We start from the raw sequence: 19417 nt of genomic DNA, 5'->3' as shown, positions 1-19417 counted from the left end.
TGTGCTGTAAACAGTTAAGTAAAAGTGTTTTGGTTACAGTAGTGATTTTTAACCTCATAACTGCTATTACACATTCCTCCCCAGTGCTGCGCTGTCCATTAGAACTAGTGCTGAATGGACGTTCAATGGTCGTGCGCAGCACTGGGGAGGTAGCGCTGCTGACGACCATTGGCCGTCAGCAGCACTTAAGGGGTTAAAGAATATGAATGTATTTTCAAAGTTGACACTTAGAAACTTTTCAGTGAAAAACCCACCAATGTTGTCCTATGGGAGGAAATTCAAGTTACTGGTAAGTACAGTTATAATTACTTCAGTACTGGGCTGAAAGGTACAGTACTGGCTTCTCTCCTGATCACAGGTGAGTAATTCAGAATTCGTTATTCGGCTGATTTTAGATGAATATTTTAAAGTTTCAAAACTCCACACTTAGAAGAATTTTCAAGTGAAACCAGTCAATGTTATCCTATGGAAGGAAAATGAGTTATCGGCTTTTAGGTAAGTACTCAACTGGTAGGGTTAAGGTTCTGGACACAGTCTCGGGGGTCTCCCAGGGTCAGGTAGGTACAGTAGTTACACCCTCAGCGGCACAGGGGCTGCCGGGTGCAGAGAGAGTAGGCCCAATGCAATCCAATGGAGGGTAGGGGGCCTTCGGTTGGTGGCTGCAAGCAAGCAGGCCACACGGCTGTGGGAGCTGAGCTCCTGGTCACTTACTCAGGGCAAGAGGGGAAGTAAAGTAGTGTAGTAGTTGCACTTCCAGCGGCACTCTGGCAGCTGGGTGCAGGGTGCTTTTGAGCCGTCGGGCGCTGAATGTTATCCAATGGGAAAGTTACAAAGTGAACAAAGGCTGCAGGCTCGGGAAAGGCGATTCTTCAGGTGCAACCACCACTTCGAGAGGTAAGTTGGGATCTTGGAGAAGAGGTAGGTACCCCAAAGGAAGGCACAGGGAGCCGCCGGGTGCAAGGGTGTCTTTTGGTGTTGGGAAATCTTATCCGCAGCTGGTCGCGGTTGGAGGGGTCCCTGGTTCTGAGGCTACAGGAGTCGTCTGGGTCGTCGAGGAGGGTCTTTGGGGACTGGACTCCGGGTCACAGTCGCCAGGGGGACGTCGTCGTGGTCTTGGATCACTCGGGTACAGGCCGGGATCGGCGGGAGCAGAGTGGGCTGGGTTTGCAGTTCCTGGCTGGCACCAGGGGTATTGCTGTTTGAGCAGAACCACTGCTCGTGGGAGTCCCAGTTTTTTAGAAGGTTCAAGGCAGGCAGGTCCTCCGGGGTTTTCGAGGTTGCTGTCCGCAGGAGACGCCGGAGTCTCGCAGGAGCAGATTCAAGGATCAACAGGACTGTAGGGTTTTGGGGCCAAGTCAGTGAGCATCGTCCTCTTGTTAGCAGCTGCACGGCAGGTCTTCTTGTTTCTTGTTGCAATCGGGATCTGAGGAAGGAAGGTTCAGGGTGCCCTCAAATACTAAATTTAGGGGTGTTACAGGTAGGGTGAGGGCAGGGACCAATAGGTCCCTGTCCTGGGGTGGGTACACCCTCTAACCTGCTCCTCTCCTGTGGGAGGGGGCAGGAGCCTAGCTGTGAGTGGGTAGGGCTCCCCATCCTCAAGATGGCGGTAGCCCGGAGTCATGCTTCACCTCGCCTCTCCCACCTGAGGGGTGGAGTTGGCACAGGCTGGCACACCCCCTTTCCTGACGTAGGGTTTCCCGCCAGAGTGGGGGTCAGAATTGGTGGGGGCCAGTTGCTGAGTACAGCAAGTGGTCTGGAGAAGCTCACAAATGCGAAATGCCTTTGAAGCTTCCCCTGTCCATCCTGGGGGAGGAGGCTTGTCACCTCATCCCAAGATGTGCATTGTTGCAGGCTCAGGAGAGCGGGGGCTCTCCACCCAGGGGTCCAGCAACATGTCTGCTGTGTGGCAGCCAAGGCAGCTTCTCAGACAAGATGTGGATGGTAGGTTAGGTTTCAGGGGGCATCTCTAAGATGCCCTCTGTAGTGCATTTTACATTAAATCCCACACTGGCGTCAGTGTGGGTTTAATGTGCTGAGAAGTTTGATATCAAACTTGTCAGTCTTCAGTGTAGCCATTATGGCGCTGTGGAGTTCGTAATGACAACCTCCCAGCACCATATACTCTTAATGCCATCATTGCACTTACAGTGCAGAGGAATGGCCCTAGTAGAAGAAAAGATGTACTACCCACATGCATCTTGACTCCCTAGTCAATGCAGGGTTAGGCGAAAAATCCATATCCTGCGACGCTGAGGCAGCCTGAACTATCAGACTATGAGTTGTAGGATGCTTGAGGAGACAAACTGTGTCTCCAGCAGAAGGCAGGTGCCTTTGAGATATAGCATGATCCACGAGACCCCTCAATCAGGCTTGGCCCAGATTCCCAACAACATGCCGAACACAGCCTCACTATATGGAAGAACAGGTTCTTCCCCCGTCTGACCTTGATAAAGGACATCAATCAGAGGGTCGGCAGGGACTACTCCAAAACTGCGGCCACCCTCCTCAACATATCAGCAAAGGAGGAACTTTCCTCAGTTGTGAGACTAGGAGGGGAAAGTAGCACAGAGGCTGGGGAACACTCCAGCCGGCAGCCTCACCAAGTGAAGATATCCAACTCTCCTCCACTTGCGGTGGAATAATGTCAGAAAGGGCCTGAAATGGCCCAGACTCCCTTGTTTCACCCTCCACAAGGTGACTCCCAGAAGTCGTACGATGAGAAGGAAGTGAAAATGCCACATTTCCCTCTGTTTGCTCTATCGTCTCTGCACCCGACGCTGATAGATGCTGAGAAGACGACGCTTCAACAGCGATAAGAAGAGGAGGGACTTCGATCAGCGCTGCTGACGTCAAAGCAGACAATGGGTGAACAAGAACAGATGCCAAAGTTGGAGTCTGTGAAGGGCTATGCACCGGTGCCCGAAGCGGAGTCGGCAGGCGTCGACCCCACGACTCAGATGGCACCACTGGGGGCGAACCCACCGGCATAGCTCCACTCACCTCCCTGGGACCCGAGGGCTCTCCATAGGAAGGCGGAGGCCAAGAGATGAGATGTAGAGAGTTATAGTACTCCCTCATCTGGGCCATCGATGACCCAGCTCCTAGAAAGACAGGGAGACGTGGGGTGGAGTTGTGAATGGCCTCCTCAACCGGCAAGCAGGAGGAGCGGTGGGAGACAGAGTTTCCATGCAATGAAGTCGGGGTTTCGTAACTTCTAACGCCTGCGCTTACCTTTGGACGTCTCTGGAGAGCGAAGCCCAGGAGACCAGCTTCAGCTCCTGGAAGAGCCCTGTGAATGGACCTCCGCTTTAGAAAAACGAGGCAGTGAAGACTCCCAGGACTGCAACAGATGAGCCGCCAGTAACTCAAGCAACATTCCTTGAGCGCCTTCGACTTCAGCCTATGGCAGGAGATGCAATTCTCGGAGTCGTGGTATTCTCCCAAACACCACATACAAATGGAATGTGGGTCTGTTGCTGACATTTAGAGTACAAGACCCACAAGGCTTAAAACCGGACTACATGTGAAAAGGCACACCATTCCCAACTGACAAAAACTGTTGAAATAGGCCAGAAAAGGCCTGAGGAAGGCAGCGCGTAAAAGAAGAAACTGACGTCCGTGCAACGGAGGGGACTTATAGGATTCCACTTAGGTCACAACCGGAGTCAACATCATCACAGAATTGTAAGGCAACGTCTCTGGTGCACAGAAGGAATGCTGTAACATTTACGGATCCAGTCTGATGCCTGGAGAGATTTCAAAAGTTAAGCAATCTGCAGCTAGATGGATGTATCACATTGACTGATCTAGTTTCCTACTGCTTGAGGACGTAAACAATGAAACTCATACTGTTCATCCGCACCAGTCTCGATAACCGTTCCCAAAGGAACACTAGCAGCTTCAACCCAATGGCTATACACTCCTGGAGTGTATGCAATTTATTGAGGCCCTGAATGCTAAGAGAATGGGTCAATTCTGAGACCAAGGATCATGTTTCTCATCCTAGAAAGGCATCCTGAAGTGAAAGACCGAAGGCTCTACAGATGTTTTCCAACGCGTGTCTTAAATAAAAGATCAAAACAAGACACATTGCAAAACTGAGAGACAAGAAACTAAACCAAACATGGCAACTATGGCACACTATTACCCACTGAGAACACAAAATCTAGTAAGGAAACTTTACCCACCGTACTAGCTCCGGGACTCAGATGTGCTAGAGGACCATTAGGACTGTATATTTACCTGTATGTAGGCATAATCCAGGAATTTGTGCATGTCCAGCCGGTGCTTCTCCACAAACATGTCCCTTGTAAACAACAAAGGACATCATCCCATAGCTGAAATAATGAGGCAGTTAGGTCTTAATGCTGTATAACAAGTTACTTACCTTTGGTAACCATGTACCATCAGGACCAAAACTGAACAATTTTAGCTACTGCACAACGTGAAAATAATAATAAGTGAAGTGAAAGAGAGTAACACAAGGAAATGTAAAACAAGTGCTGACAGTCACCTGAATATTCCACGTGCCCTTACGATCAGTATCGATCACTTGATCTGTAAGGTAGACTGGCCTCCCCAGTCGGCCAGGACGCCGGCCCCGGAGTACCGACGGATAGAGCGGTGCTTCATCTTCCCCTGAGCCGCTGTCAGGTGGGGTGAGGCCAGTCTACCTTACAGATCAAGTGATCGATACTGATCGTAAAGGCACGTGGAATATTCAGGTGACTGCCAGCACTTGTTTTACATTTCCTTGTGTTACTTTCACTTCACTTATTATTATTTTCACGTTGTGCAGTAGCTAAAATTGTTCAGTTTTGGTCCTGATGAATGCAAGGACGTAGCAGTCCCTATATTGCAGAAACATGTTGACCATCCCATACCTCAGGCAGTCTACATAACCAGACTGCTTTAGGTTGCACATAATTTTAATCTTGGTGCTGAAGGCACGCACAGAATAAACATTATCTTGTGCCTATTCTAAACCAATTTTAATACACTCTTTTTTCTTGGTTTTCTTTTTTCACTCACTTTTCTTTGCACTGCACACCCCAGTCCCATGTATTTGTCCACTCATTATCATCGAGTGGTAGACCACACTGTTAGTGTTCATATCCTCTGAGGGACCCCCTAACCACCGGGTTGACCTCTGAGTGTGGCACTGATTTTCTCAGACGGGTGGTTCGGATAAAATCCCAAATGATGAAGGGCGGATCCGAATGGTGACTGATGGGTTATTTCCTCATCCTTTGAGAATCTCCTGTGTTGCATTGATTTAGCGGTGCAGGTGTTTTGGTTTACTTTATACTCCTGGGCGCTTTCTTTCGAGACCCTCTGGTATCTAGTGTTATTTACAAGTTCTCTGGGGATTGTATCCAGATTGTGGTCTATAAACCTCCCCTAGGTCCTCCCCCACCGTAGTGTTTTTTGTACTTAGACAACGCCCCTGCGTGCTGAAGTCAGTTCAGACACTACTTTCCACACCAGAAGCGCAGAGCCATGCAAGACACTAACCACTGGTACGCCTCAACTGGGGCCCAGTATGAGAGTCCCTATCCTTAGAGTCAGTTCGCAGAGTGGGGAGGATGATGGGGCGGTAAGGAATATTTAACTAACCTATGTCTCTTATAGATACATTGTTACCTAAGGTAAGTAGCTTGCTCATCTGAAATAGACAGTTAGTTATAGATTCCTTACCTTAGAATAGATACCCCAGCAATACCATCCCCGGAGGAGGGTCTGGGAACCAAGTTCACACTAGAAAGTCCTGGAGGACAAACCGGGGAAAGTAGCCGTCCCTCAGGACTTGGTTTTCCAGGCAGTAATGTCTGCTGAATGTGTGCATAGATGCCCACGTGGCTGCCTGGCAGATGTCAATAAGTGGGACTCCACGCGACAAAGCAGTAGTTGCTGCCGTAGATCTAGTAGAATGAGCCCGCAGCCCCACTGGAGGTTTCTTTTTAGATAAAGCGTAGAAAATCTTTATACAAAGGACAACACATTTGAGTGGTGCACTTTTGGTCAGCCTGCCCTTTCTTGGCACCCACAAAGCCAATGAAAAGTTGATTATCCACACGGAAATATTTAGTGCTGTCAAGGTAGAAGGACAGCGCACGTTTAGGGTCCAGACGGTGGAGTCTCTCCTCCTCCTTGGAAGAGTACAGAGGTGGGATGAAGGTGGGCAAATTAATGGTTTGTCCCATGTGAAAAGGTGATACCACTTTTGGATGGAACAAGGGTCTTGTTTGAAGCACCACTTTGTCAAGATGCACAGAGAAGAAAGGGGGCTTAGAAGAAAGAGCCTGCAAGCAGAGGTGATGGAACAAGAAAGGTAGTCTTCAGATAAGAAGCCTGAGAGGACAGTTGTGAAGAGGCTCAAAGGGACCACACACAAGGTAAATCAAGACAAAGGTCAAGTCCCACTGAGGCATTATGAAAGAAGATGGAGGAAAAAGGTGAATAATGACCTTAAAGAACCTGTTAACAGTAGGGACTTGAACAAAGAGTGCTGATCTGGTAGCCGAAGAAAAGCAGAAATGGCTGCCAGATAGCCTTTAAGAGTGCCCAGAACAGAGCCCTGCTAGGCCAAAAAAGAAAAGGAACAAAAGAACCTCAGAAAGAGGGGCAGAGAGGGGATCCACAGCCTTTACTGTGCACCATGCCACAAACTTGTTCAACAGGCGTATACTGTCTTAGTGGAGGGACACCTGGCTGCCAAGATCAAAAGCTGTCAACTGTCGCAGCTCATTCTCCACGCAAGGAGGTGGCGACCGGACAGGTTCAGGTGGAGGACCCTCGCCTGCTGCTGCGACAGAAATTTCACCCGAAGGGGCAGTCTGATTGGAGTATCGATAGCCAAGCTCAAGAGCTCGGGGTACTAGACTCTTCGTGCCCAGTCCGGGGCCACAAGAATGACTTGGGCCCAGTTGTGCTTGATCTTCTTCAGCAATTGAGGCAGAAGTGGTGCAGGTGGAAAGGAATCCAGGAAGCCGCAGCTCCACTCGTGATGAAAAGCATCATCGAGCGAGTACCGCCTTGAAAACTCCAAATCGCAAAATGTTAATGTTAGGTGGTGTTTTGTATATCGCTCGGCTACTCCGGAGAGTGTCCCGGCGCTTTATGACCTACAACAAACTGCTGACATTGTGTGTTCTCTTCAGTGGCAAACAGATATAACCAAGGCTCACCCCACTGCAAAAAAGAGACCTTGCACCACCTCTGAGTGAAGATGTCATTCGTGATTCACCAGGCACGGACCGCTCAGTTTGTCCGCCCTGGCGTTCAGAGAACCTGCCTGGTGTTGAACCACCAGGGTCATGCATGCCCTGATGTTCCAGCCATGTCCAAAGACGAAGAGCCTCTTGACAACGGGTCCACAACCCCAACCTGCCCTGTTTGTTGCAGTACCATATGGCAGTGGTGTGGTCTGTGAACACCTGCACTGTCTTCCCCTTGAGGGAGAGGAGGAATGCCTTCAGTGCCAGATGAATCGCCCAGAGCTCTAGAAGGTTGATGTGGAGCCCGAGACCAGAGGCTTCTGATCTCCACATCTGTCAGATGGCTGCCCCATTCCAGAAGTGATTAATCAGTCACCACCGTGAAGTCTGGTTGGTGAAGGGAGAGGGATCTGCCTCGGACTCAATCCTGTTTTGTTAACAACCACTGCAGTTCCCTCCGAGATCTGGATGTAGTCGGAGAGAGTCCCATGAAGCTGCACCCACTGGAACTTCAGGTTCCACTGCAGTGCCTGCATATGCCATCTGGCATGATCCACCAGCAGGAAGCAGGAGGCCATGAGGCCCAGCAGCCTCAGGGTCATTCTCTCCGAAATCCAGGATAGAAGCCGAAACATTGGTATAATAGCCCGAATATCCCGTACTCGCTGTTCCGCAGGAAAGGCCCGAAACAACACTGTGTCCAGAACAGCTCTGAATAAAAGGAGCAACTGAGAGGGAGTCAAGTGTGACTTTGGACGGTTATAGTGAACCCCAGTGAATGCAGGAGGACCACCGTAGTATGGAGGTGGGAGACAACAGCCTGGGACGAGCCCGCCTTCAACAGCCATGAGGCCCAGCAGCCTCAGGGTCATTCTCAACGAAATCCAGGATAGAGGATAAAACATCGGTATCATAGCCCAAGTATCCCAGACTCGCTGCTCAGGAGGATAGGCCCGAAACCGCGCTGTATCCTGAACTGCTCCGATGAAAAGGAGCTTTGGACAGAGAATCCGGTGTGACTTCGGCACGTTGATAAGTGAACCCCAGCGCGTGCAGGAGGTCTGCCATTGTCTGGAAGTGGGAAACGACAGCCTGGGGCGAACTCGTCTTTAACAGCCAGTCGTCGAGATAGGGGAAGACTGGAACCCCTGATGTGGGCAGATGAGCTGCGACAACCGCCATCACTTTCGTGAACACCCGAGGGGGGAGCACGGTGAACTGAAAATGCTTGTGGCCTACCGTGAAATGTAGGTAGTGTTTGTGGGCTGGCAGGACAGGGATATTAAAATAGGTGTCTTGCAAGTCCAGCGCCACCATTCAGTCTCAAGGATCCTGAAGTCTAGGATAGGATTCAGGCCATTGTACTTCTTGGGCACCAGAAAGTAGCAGGAATAGCAACCACAACCTACTTCTGGTGCAGTGACCCTTTCGATAGCTCCCTTGGCCAAGATAGCTGAAACTTCCTGGTAAAGAAGTGCCAAATGATCCTTAGACATACGATTGAAAGATGGTGGCATGGAAGGAGGGGCAGTCTCAAAGGGGAGGGAGTAGCCCCTTCGGACTATCGGCAAAACCCACCTGTCTGACATGATGGTTTGCCAATGGAGGAGGTGATGACGAATTCTGCCAACCCTGGCCGCTGATGGGCTTGAAAGGTCAGACTAGGAGGGTTTGGAGGCTGCTGGTGGGGGTCGGAGGGTTCCGGGGGGGCTTCAGGGGATTGGGAGGGTGCATAGGCCCACCAGCTGGCTCGCAGACCCGTGTCGCTGGGTCAAATGTCTGCGGCCACGCAGAGGCTGGGCAGCTTGCCTGGACCGGTGGCTAGAATGGGTCGGATGTGGCGGGGTGTCCATTCAGTAGCCACAAAAGAGGCAAAGGCAGACTGTGGTGAACGAGAAGTTGCTGTGAGCCCTAAGGAACTGGCCGTAGCTTGGGAATCCTTAAAGTGCTCGAGCACTGAGTCTGCCTTGTGACCAAAAAGGCGAGGGCCATCAAAGGGCATGTCCAGCAGAGTTGAACATCCTCCGAAAAGGCAGATGTCCTGACCCATGCAAAAACAACAGTTGATGGACTGAACGCAGAACAATGTCATACATTCACCCCAGTACAGAGATCTGGTCCAAAATTCATCGTTTTTTTGGTCACCATGCCATTCCAGTTTGAGACCAGTCAGAGTATGTATGTGTCTTGTAAAGCGCACTGCTGCCCTGAGGCGTCGTGGCGCTGCAGACCGCTGGGGAACCCGTCCTGGCTATCCCTGTGAGATGGCCCCTACTGGGTATCTCCAAGGTGAAACTAGGCATCCCCTGCAAATGTGGGGGGCCGCTGTAGCGATGAGGCAAGCTAACGCCCAGAGTTGCCGAGTGTGATCCCTGGTTAGAGTAGGCACCGAGGCGAGAATTATCGAGTCCGCTGACCCTGGTCCACGACCCTGCCGCATTGGGAATTGAACCCTGGTCTCGGGCCGTTCTCTGCTTCCGGGTCTGCCGCCTCTAACCAGTGAGCCACACCACTCCACTATGCAACTAAGTCTTTACCATGCGCCCAAAGGGAACAGTCCAGCCCGATTTGCCAGGCCAGGTCCTCTCTGGACTGGAAACAAGTATCCTATGACCGGTTTCGGGGTACACCCCTTATCACCCAGGATAGCTTGATTGCAGTGGCATGGAGAGCAGGGGACCTACGTCTGGGCATAACCGTCCCACTCGGGGTGACAAATGCAAAACACCACAGTTGATGGACAGAATGCAGAACATTGTCATACATTCACCCCAGTACAGAGATCTTGGCCTAAATCCATCGTTTTTTTGCTCACCATGCCATTCCAGTTTGAACCCAGCCGTATGCAAATAAGGCTTGACCCCGCACCCAATGGGAACAGTCCTGCCGGAACTGCCAGGCCAGGCCCTCCCTGAATGTTTGCATTGTCCAGCATTCAGTCCATCAATTCTTTCTTTTACATATGTCACCCTAAGAGGTAAGAGTATGCCTAGACGTGGGTCCCGTGCTTACTACACCACTGGATTCAAGCAAGTCTGGCTGATGCAGGGGAATGCCCTGAAACTAGTCCCAGGATGCTGGTTTACGGTCCAGGGAGGACTTGGCTTGGCAGTTTGGGCTGGACTGTTCCCATGAGGCACAGGGTCAAGACTGAATTGCATATGGCTGGGTACAAACTGGGGTGCTGTGGTGAGCAAAAGAATGATGGATTAAACCCAGATCCTTGTGACTGCTGGTGAATGTTTGCACTGTCCAGCATTCCGTCCATAAATGGTTTCTTTTGCAGATGTCCTCACTCAGGGGTAGTGCCTAAGGACTACCGACGTGGCAATCTTTCTGCCCAGTGAGTCGGTGGCATATAGTCAACAGCAAATCGTGAATTTTGCTGCATGTCTCCCTTATGCCATGGCTTGGGAGAGAACAGTCCGGGCCTCCTCCGGGCACTGAGACAGCACTTGTGCCACCATATCCCAGATTGTATGGGAGTATCTGCCCAAGAGGCACGCAGTAAACACAGACCTCAGTGCTAAGCTGGAGGAAGAGAACATGAGCTTCTAAAGAAGATCCAGTTTCTTGGATTCCCTGTCTGGGGGAGCAAAAGGGAATGTACCCTTGGAATAAGAAGCTTGGACCACCATGCTCTCGGGTGAAGGGTGCTGAGTGAGGAAAATGGGATCATCCTGAGCTGGGTGGTGGCGGCAGGCAATCGTCCGTTCCACAGGAGCCCCTGTGTTGGGCCTGGAATCGGTTCCCAGAGGGACGTCCGTAAGGCTTCATTGAAGGGCAAGAGGGGTTCTGAGGAAGTTGTTGCAGGTTGAAGCACACCTCTCAGAAGATTAGTCCTGACTGCCACTGAATGGAGCTCCAGGCCCAAGGCCTCGGCTGCCCTACAAATCACCACTGCATAGGACACTCCCTCCTCTATAGCCACGGTAAGGTAAGAAAGCGTGCCAAGGTCCGGGGAAGTGTCCAGACCATTGGCGTCAATAAAGTCCTCTCTCCAGTTCGGTTCTTCCAGCTGGTCTGCCAAAGGGTCCAGTGACGCTTCCAAGTCCTCATCACCACCTTCAGGGTGGTAGGGAACACCTGGGATTAACAAGGGAACAAAAGTACCCTCCAGGGTAGGAGCCAATGTCGGTCTGGCTCTGGGTCCATCTCGGGGAAGAGGATGGGGACGGCGTCGACTCTGGGGCAAAGCTGGCACTGGGAGCATAGGCGCAGGATCAGTGTCGGGGAAGGTTGAGTAAGGTTGACCGGTGTTGATCCGGATCCAAGCCTGGATCCATGGGGACCCTCCAGAGCCGCCGGTACCGAATGCCCAGGTGCACCAGCGGAGTTGGGCTGCCCAAAGACAAGCAAGTACAAAGCTAGCCAGGAGATGCCTTGGCTCCCGGAAATGGGGGGAGGCGCTGAGTTTTTCCTGAATCAAGCACCGGCGACGGAGCCTCAGAGCAACGACTCTCCGGATCCCGCATCGCTACAGCCGACCGACGGGGAAAAGGCGAAGAGCGATGGTGCTTCTTTGCCTTCTTCTTCTGCTTCAACTTACCCGAGGAGTGCAAAGACTTGTACAAGGTGTGGTGGCTACATGAACAGTCTCAAGGCCTTCTCCTTGAGCGAGAGCAACAAGGAGCGGACTGTGGGGCCTCCAAGAGCTTTCCGCAATGCCTTCGGATTCATAGCTGGACAGTGGGAGCACGACTTCAGGTCATGGTTGCACTCCAGAGACCAGAGGCACACAAGATGTGGGCCCGTCACAGACATCAGTTTGTGACAGACCTCGCAAGGATTGGAGTCGGTCTGACGATGGGAAATCCCTCATGCACCAGGAGTGGAGGACTCGAAAAAAGAAGTTGTCAAAAGTAAAAAAAAAAAAAAGCTTAGTCAAAACATGACTAAAGGGATATGCTCTCTCCGGATTTGAGCTAGGCGGGGACGGAAAAAGAAAGAATTGATGTCAGCCCTGAGGGTCGGCTTCTAAGTATACACTAGGACATCATCCTTGCGACCACAATGCCGGATTCGATCGACGCCACCTACCGACACGCAGGGGTACTACGAAGAAAAACAAATCTCCGGATCTATTCTGACGCCTAGGGGCAATTCTAATGTAAGGAATCTATAACCAACTGTCTCTTTCAGATATTAAGTTTATGGCAAAATGCAGGTTTTTTACTAGGCTGGATACATTTTCCCCATACACAGCTTTTTCATTCTTGCAACTTTTTGAAAGCATAGGACTTTCTGTCTGCTATAGTCCAATTGCCATTGGATATAATGCTCATGTAATAGATAGGATAGTTGTCACGTTTGTGATGGAGTAAACCGTCCGCCGAAATCAAGGTTTTAAATTGTCTACCACTGACACACTTTTTTGCAAAGGACGCAGTGGAAGAGGTCAACCTGGTGGAATGTTGTGCATTTGAAAGCACAAACACTATCCATTGAGGTATAGTTCTTTTATGAACTGTGTTTCCATTCTTGTTTCTCCAAGCACCCAATAAAGGGGTGGTAGTTAGACCTGAACTGTTTCGTGAGGTCAATATAGTAACAAACCACATCCATGGGGCACAGCAAATGTAACCGCTCCTCCTCCATGGTCAGGTGGAGTGGCGCATAAAAAGTGGACAATGTGAGAGATTGTTCTAGATGGAATGGGAACTCCTGCCTTATGGCTGAAAGTTGCTTTTGTAAAAAGTTCAAGCTTATTCGGGATGAAGCATATTAACTGTGGCTGGGCATTCAAGGCTGAGGTTCGCTAAAGTGAGGAGTAGAGATCACAGCAAGCACAAACACAGGTTTAGAGATCGCAATCTTAGCTGGCAACTGAGAAGTGCCTCAAACAAAGCACACATCAGAAACTTCAAAACCAAGGTTAAAACTCATAGTTTCATTTTAAATGGAACTGGTAGAATTTTGTTACTCACGCCCTTCAAAAAAACAAAAAGCCACCAGAGAATTAAAAGACAAGGCCATACTATAGTCTTGGACCATACCAACGGAGCAACTCTGCTGGGCTAAGGATAGACTTTACTTGACAATGTAGGTCTAGCTTGCCTTCACAGTGCCTACATGTTGCTCAGAACACCATGCAAAAAATGTGTTCCATTTCCCGGAACAGAATGACTTAGTCAAGGGATGTGGGGGCAAGAATCACGCTGAACACCTTCGGTGGAGGTGAAAACATCTCATATGGCCCTGCTTAATCTCCATACAGGAAGGTATAAGCTCTTGAGACAACCTCAAGACTGGAAGAGAAGATCTACTGTAAGTGGGAGACAAATTGGAGACACACAGAGAGAGGTGCAGAAGGTCAAACAATCAATCAAAGGTTTGTTAAGCGCAACTACTCTCCCGGGAGGATCTCAAGGTGGTGGGGCGGTCCGCACAGCTGCTTGGCGCTTATGGAGTACATTTGAGAGGCCAAGTAGGTCCTGAGGTCTTCCAGGGCCCACCAGGGTTTGTGCAGTTGCCGGACACTCATGGTGATTCGGTGAAGAGCCAGGTCTTGAGCTCCTTCAGGAACTTTCAAAGAGCTGATGTCTGGTGGAGGTTAGAGAGAGGGTGTTCCATGCTTTGGCTGCGAGGAGGGAAAAGGAGCAGCCTCCCGCTCTGGCCTTCTTGATGCACAGCAAAGCTGTGCTGAGCGGAGGGGTCTTTGGGCGCTTGGAACGAGAGGCGGTGGTTCATGTAGGCAGTGCAGGTGTTGAGGAGGGCTGCGTAGGTGGGAAGCTTGAAGATGATTCTCTTCTCGATGGGGAGCCAATGAGGCGAGTGAGCCCAAGGAATCCTGGATAAGGGAGAAAACACGTACTGAAGTGGAAACTTCCACTTCGAGTGAAATACATAGCACAAGACTACCTGCAGAGGATGGAGGGAGGCACCAAACTTGGGCAGTTGGTATTCTTACGAGAAGCAGAGAGATACACTTAAGTTTTTCCCCCAATAGGTTGTGAATCTCCTCCAGATGGAGAGAACAAACGTTTCTCAAGCACCTCAAATATGTGTGACTCCCTGTCCGGAGGGGTCATGGGGAATGAACTGGGATTCATCTTGCTAGTGGAAGCTTTGACCACCAAGCACTCAGGAGTAGGGTGTTCAGTAAGAAAATCAAGGTAACCAGGCACCGGTCTATGACACCTGGCCACATGCCTGTTCAATGGGGGGCAAGAACAAAGCTTAGACCAAATGCCCATAAGGGTGCTCGTTAAGACTTCACTGAATGGCAAGAAGTGCTCAGAAGATGTCAGCTCAGTCTGAAGGACTTTAGGAAACACATTTGTTTTAACCTCAACAGGAGGAAGTTGTAAATCCAGCAGCACGACTGATGACTACCACAAAGGAAGTACTCTCTTCTGTGGATAGCCCAAGGAGGGGAAAGCCACTCTATATCAGAATTAGTATAAAGCACACTGGCCTTTTGTAAATCCATATACAAGGGGTAATCATCATAATGTGGGGATAAACCATCCTCATCATCTCAAGGTGGTGACCAACTATGGTCAGAGTTTGAACCGACAAGCTAGTGTAGCAGCTGAGGAAGGCTCAGTGGTAAAGGATGGATTCTGTCTGAATCAGATTGTACAGGAACTGGTTGTGCTAGATTGGAGTCAGTGTGAGCTTATTGGGGTCGATGTGGATTCGGCTAAGGGTCTGACATGGAGAACGGCATATGATTGAGAGCAAGATCAGTGGCACCTGACACCCCTGTGACTTCTCATTAGCTAGAGTGTGGGAATGCGATTGTGTCCTGCTTCACCTTCTTGAGTTCCCGTTTCGATTTGACTTCAACATAGCTCAACCACGAAGAGGACTCTCGCAGCATCAGCCTCTATAGCGGTAACATGTGCATGCTTTACTTAGAGAAGAGCTTATATGGCTTCTTTCAATGTTCTGTAATGTACAGCTTCGCATCATGTTCCCGAAACACATTGTGGGTGCATGAGATCACATTCCTGTCATGACGGAGTTGTGCCCCAGGGCCGAACATGAATCAATCAATCCAAATTTGTATAGCCTGGCTAATCATCCGAGAGGGTATTCAGGCGCTGAGACTGCTGCTGTAGGGGGCTCAGTTGAACAGCCAGGTCTTGAGTTCCTTACTGAATTCCGGCAGAGAGGGTAAGGTCGAGAGGTGGAATGGGAGCCTGTTCCAGGACTTCACGGCTAGGTAGAAGGAGCGGCTTCCACTGTTGCTGCATGGGGTGTGAGCCAGGAGGGGCGAGGCGGGCCGCAGGTGTCTGGAAAGAAGGTAGAACTTCAGAATGCAGTTGACGTATGCTGGTCCTTGGCTGTGAAGGGCTGTGAAGGTGTTGATCACCATCTCAAACTGACATCTCTTCTGATTTGGGAACCAGTGGAGCTTCTTGAGGTGGGGGTGATGTGGGTGCGCTTGGGGAGGTCAAGGATGAGTCTGGCCACTGAATTCTGTATGGTCTGCTGTCTCTTGAGGAGGTGCGTGGAGATTCCAAAGTCGAGTGCGTTGACCCAGTCTAGTCGTCTGGTTTCAAGGGCTTGGGTCACGGTCTGTCTGGTGTCCAAGGGGAGCCACTTGAAGATCTTAAAGAGCATGCAAAGGGTGATGAAGCAAGTGGATTAAACTGTGTTGATCTGTCTTTTCATAATGAGCTTACTGTCCAGAAGGATACCATGGTTGAGGGTGTAGTCGGTCGGAGTGGGCGAGGGTCCTAGTTCGGGCGGGGGGTGGGGGGGCTAGTGCACCAGGAGTCGTTCTATAGGGAGGTGTTCTCGAAGATCAGCGCTTCTGTCTTGCTCGTGTTGAGTTAAAACATCTTGTGCACTCCGTCACCAACATACGGTTAGGACAGCGACAGCATGGATTTAAGCCTGCAGTCTTGGCGGAGGACATGCTTCCCGCTTGAACATTAGAAATTGTTTCAAACTTGACACCAACAAAAAAAACAGGAGTGGAGCACCCTATTAGTGTTCAAAGGCATGTAAAGAAGGGAACTGACATTGGTGTGCAGGGGTGGGGTTTATAGGGGGCTCCACCCAGTCATTTCCAGGTCAAAACAAGACCAAGGTTGAGTCACACTGCCATCTACCACAGTGCAGGAGCAATGCTGTGAAAAGTTCTCAGTACTACGGAAGAGAAAATCTCCAGTTAGAAGTATCCAACAGAACCAGTTTATCCAGGCTAAAATGCTGAAGGGTGGAAGAACTGATAGGTCCTGAATCTTTCAGACTCTGCAAGCAGAAGTGATAATAAGCCCCAAAATCATATTTACAGTAAGGAGTTGAATCAGATAACTGTTCATCAGTTCGAGAAGAGAGAAGAGAGAAGAGAGAAGAGAGAAGAGAGAAGAGATGCCATCAAAAAAGTTGTGGCAAGGTTCAAATCTTACTGGTGAACAAAAAACTAAGGGATAAACCCACCCTCTTCAGAACATCACTGGTGATCTACATAGGGTGGGTTTACCATGCAAACACATGAAAGCAGACCGGGTTACCCCAAAGCCCTTAACTGTAGCCACTACCAAGCCCACCTGAGAGAGGGAAAAACTTGAAGACTTGGGAAAGGAGCTGTTTAAAAGGATTGATGCCATCTAACGGACATCAATATAGGAACACGGTCCAGCGGCCTGTATAGATTTAGTTGCAGACTACCTGCTAACCAAGATGATGTCTGCAACCTCATCATGAAGCCAAAGGGACTCTCACTGGCACAGCTGAACCTCCATGTTTATAGCAGCAGTGTCTTGGCATTAGGGTAGATAACTTTACCACCTTTCTGTGAGCACAGGTTCGGTCTGCATGGAAGAGGAAGAGGTGGCTGTATGGTGAGAACCAACATACTAGGGTCAGGTCTGGATCCCAGATACCACATATAGTCATCGTGGGAGTTTGAAAGGGATATAATTGTGCTATGCAGCCTGCAAGGCTTGAAACCTGAAACCTTTTGAGGAGATATTTGACATAGTTGATGTTGAATTTGCCCGGGAGACACAAAGGATGCACTCCAGATTGTCTCAATGAGGTGTTAAAAATAGGAACTGATGCCAAAGTACTGGTTAGCAACTAATACAGCCTGGGGACATCAAATCCAGAAGGGATCTCACAAATGGAGAAGTGAGGGACCATACTGAAGTGCTGAGTCACTGTTGAGAAAAAGCTTTCCAGAACAATCTGAAGCTTTGAAGGCGTATTCACAAGGTTAGAAAAGTGCGGGAAAATGTATCTATTAGAAGCCCTATCCCCCAAATGGCTTGGGTTAAGACTCATGAACATGGCCAATGAATCTTCACACTGATGGTGTGGGAGTTCCCACCGCCAGAAGAACCAGGGGGAGTTCCATGAAAGACAAGGGCCTGGGGACACTTGATGAAGGTTTGGAGCTGTACTTAAAAAGGTGAGCACCTAAAAAAGCAGTCCTCTGTGGCAGTTAATGTCAGGTCTAGGACTTTCTATCGACAATGGAAAAACGTGTGCAGGTCCTCAGTTGTCCGCAATGAGGCAATTTGTTTGCACTCACTATCTGTTTTTCAACACTCTTGTGCCACGCGTTTGGACATCATGGATGCAGTTTACTCAAAGTACCAAATGCTCCCCATATCTCGAGACAGCGATTGAGATACAATCTAGACTTGAGAAGACGACACAGCATAACTTTGGTTAGGTTATCTTTGTAAAAGTAGGCCACTAAACACTTTAGGAAAGAATGTGCAACAAGGGAATTTAAACCTTTGAGTATTTTTTGGGGTTATTGGGGTGTTCCCCTATAAACTCTTATTAGAGCCGATAGATAAATGACTCTGAGAACACTTCCTGGGCCTAATATGTTCTTGTGAAAACACCCTGAAATTTCAAGAGGCATTGGACCAAAAAGTGTCCTGCAAAAATGTTTGGCCTTCAAAAAACTTTGAAAAAGGAATAATACACTTGCCTTGAAATAAATACAGTCTTTAAAGTCCCACTGCACAAAAAAACAAATCTTATGTAGAACAGAGAGAAATACCAAAGCTAGTATAGAGCCTTTGGCCACACTCCAATCGTCCTGGCCGTAGACCAGACACAGGCAAGTTATTCAGGCATGCAACATGGGTATGTGACAAGCTTGAATACCGTTCCAGTTTCATTCTCATTCCTCTCAAGACCAGAGCAAGACATGCACTGTAGAAATCAAGGGCCTGGAGCGGAGGATGTAGGAGTAGAAATATTAGAGATATAAACAATACAAGAGGCAGCATGTCCCTTAATTGCGCACATCCCATATCTTTACAGTCTCAGGGGGGTGTATTGAGGCCCAGAGTCTGAAACAGTCTTCAAATAGAGGCAACAGAAAATGGCACTGAGGCAGATGGACACTTTCATTCTTAGGCACCAGCTAAAGATTACAATCTTCTCTTGTGGCCAGGCAGGGTAACCAGACAGGGCTCTACGACAGCAGGCCTCAAAACATTCGATCCATATAGAAACATGTTTCCGTGCAGAAACAAGGGCTTAAAAAGTGTTTCTAAAACTTGCAGATCAGATCTGCCCAGTGGGCAATGTCTTATTTGACATTTAATGCCCTCTTTCGAGCTATTCACCAAGAAACAAAAAAGTCTTCCATTAAAAAGGCGACAGCTCTAAAGAAAGAAGAAGAGAAACTATCTCAACTATAAAACACCTTCCTCTGAAGGAGGAAGCCTGAGTGGGGAATATGACCGACTGAGGAGGATGTCCAGAGCCTGGTGAGTCTGGCTACACACTTACCATGGGCTGCTGAGGGGGAAGGGTCTGCATCCCCAGCCCAGAAGGCTGACCCTGAGCTTGAGGCACTGTTGTCACCTGCTGTGCTTGTTGCTGCTGCGCCTGTTGCTGCTGCTGCTGCTGCGCCTGTTGTTGTTGCTGCTGCTGCTGCTGCGCCTGTTGTTGTTGCTGCTGCTGCTGCTGTTGTTGTTGTTGCTGTTGTTGCTGCTGCTGCTGCTAATAAAATAAATGAGGAATTAAGTTTTCTCCAAAGTAATTAAGTCATCTAAAAACACAAACCCCATTTCTTTCCATGAAAATAACATTGTTACTCCAGAGCCATATTAATGGAGAGAATGCCAGTGAGCGGGAGATTGATTCCAGAGGATCTCCATCTCAGACCCAAGGCCTGTCACTATACGCAGACGTCACGTACATTATTGTCATTGCTGCCTAGGAAGGCATCCATCATACTGGGAGGGAGGGTGCCTTACTGGACACAGAACAGA

General features: G+C 49.4%; 1 protein-coding gene across 7 annotated transcripts in view; it reads right to left on the bottom strand.

Moving 5' to 3' along the window:
* MED12 (mediator complex subunit 12) overlaps window positions 1–19417 on the bottom strand; it is an 820436-nt gene that overhangs the window by 34358 nt on the left and 766661 nt on the right. For 2 of the 7 annotated variants that reach the window (XM_086918278.1, XM_086918281.1), the window contains exon 41: window positions 18933–19145. In XM_086918278.1, the coding sequence (XP_086774404.1) occupies window positions 18933–19145 (213 nt within the window). The remainder of the gene's footprint in view (window positions 1–18932; window positions 19146–19417) is intronic. The other 5 variants (XM_086918279.1, XM_086918282.1, XM_086918283.1 and 2 more) reach the window with 4 other exon arrangements.

This window comes from Lissotriton vulgaris, chromosome 4_1 (assembly GCF_964263255.1).
Source record: "Lissotriton vulgaris chromosome 4_1, aLisVul1.2, whole genome shotgun sequence".
NCBI lineage: Eukaryota > Metazoa > Chordata > Amphibia > Caudata > Salamandridae > Lissotriton > Lissotriton vulgaris.
Note: the sequence above shows the minus strand (reverse complement) of the source record. Positions and strands in the feature narration are given on the sequence as shown.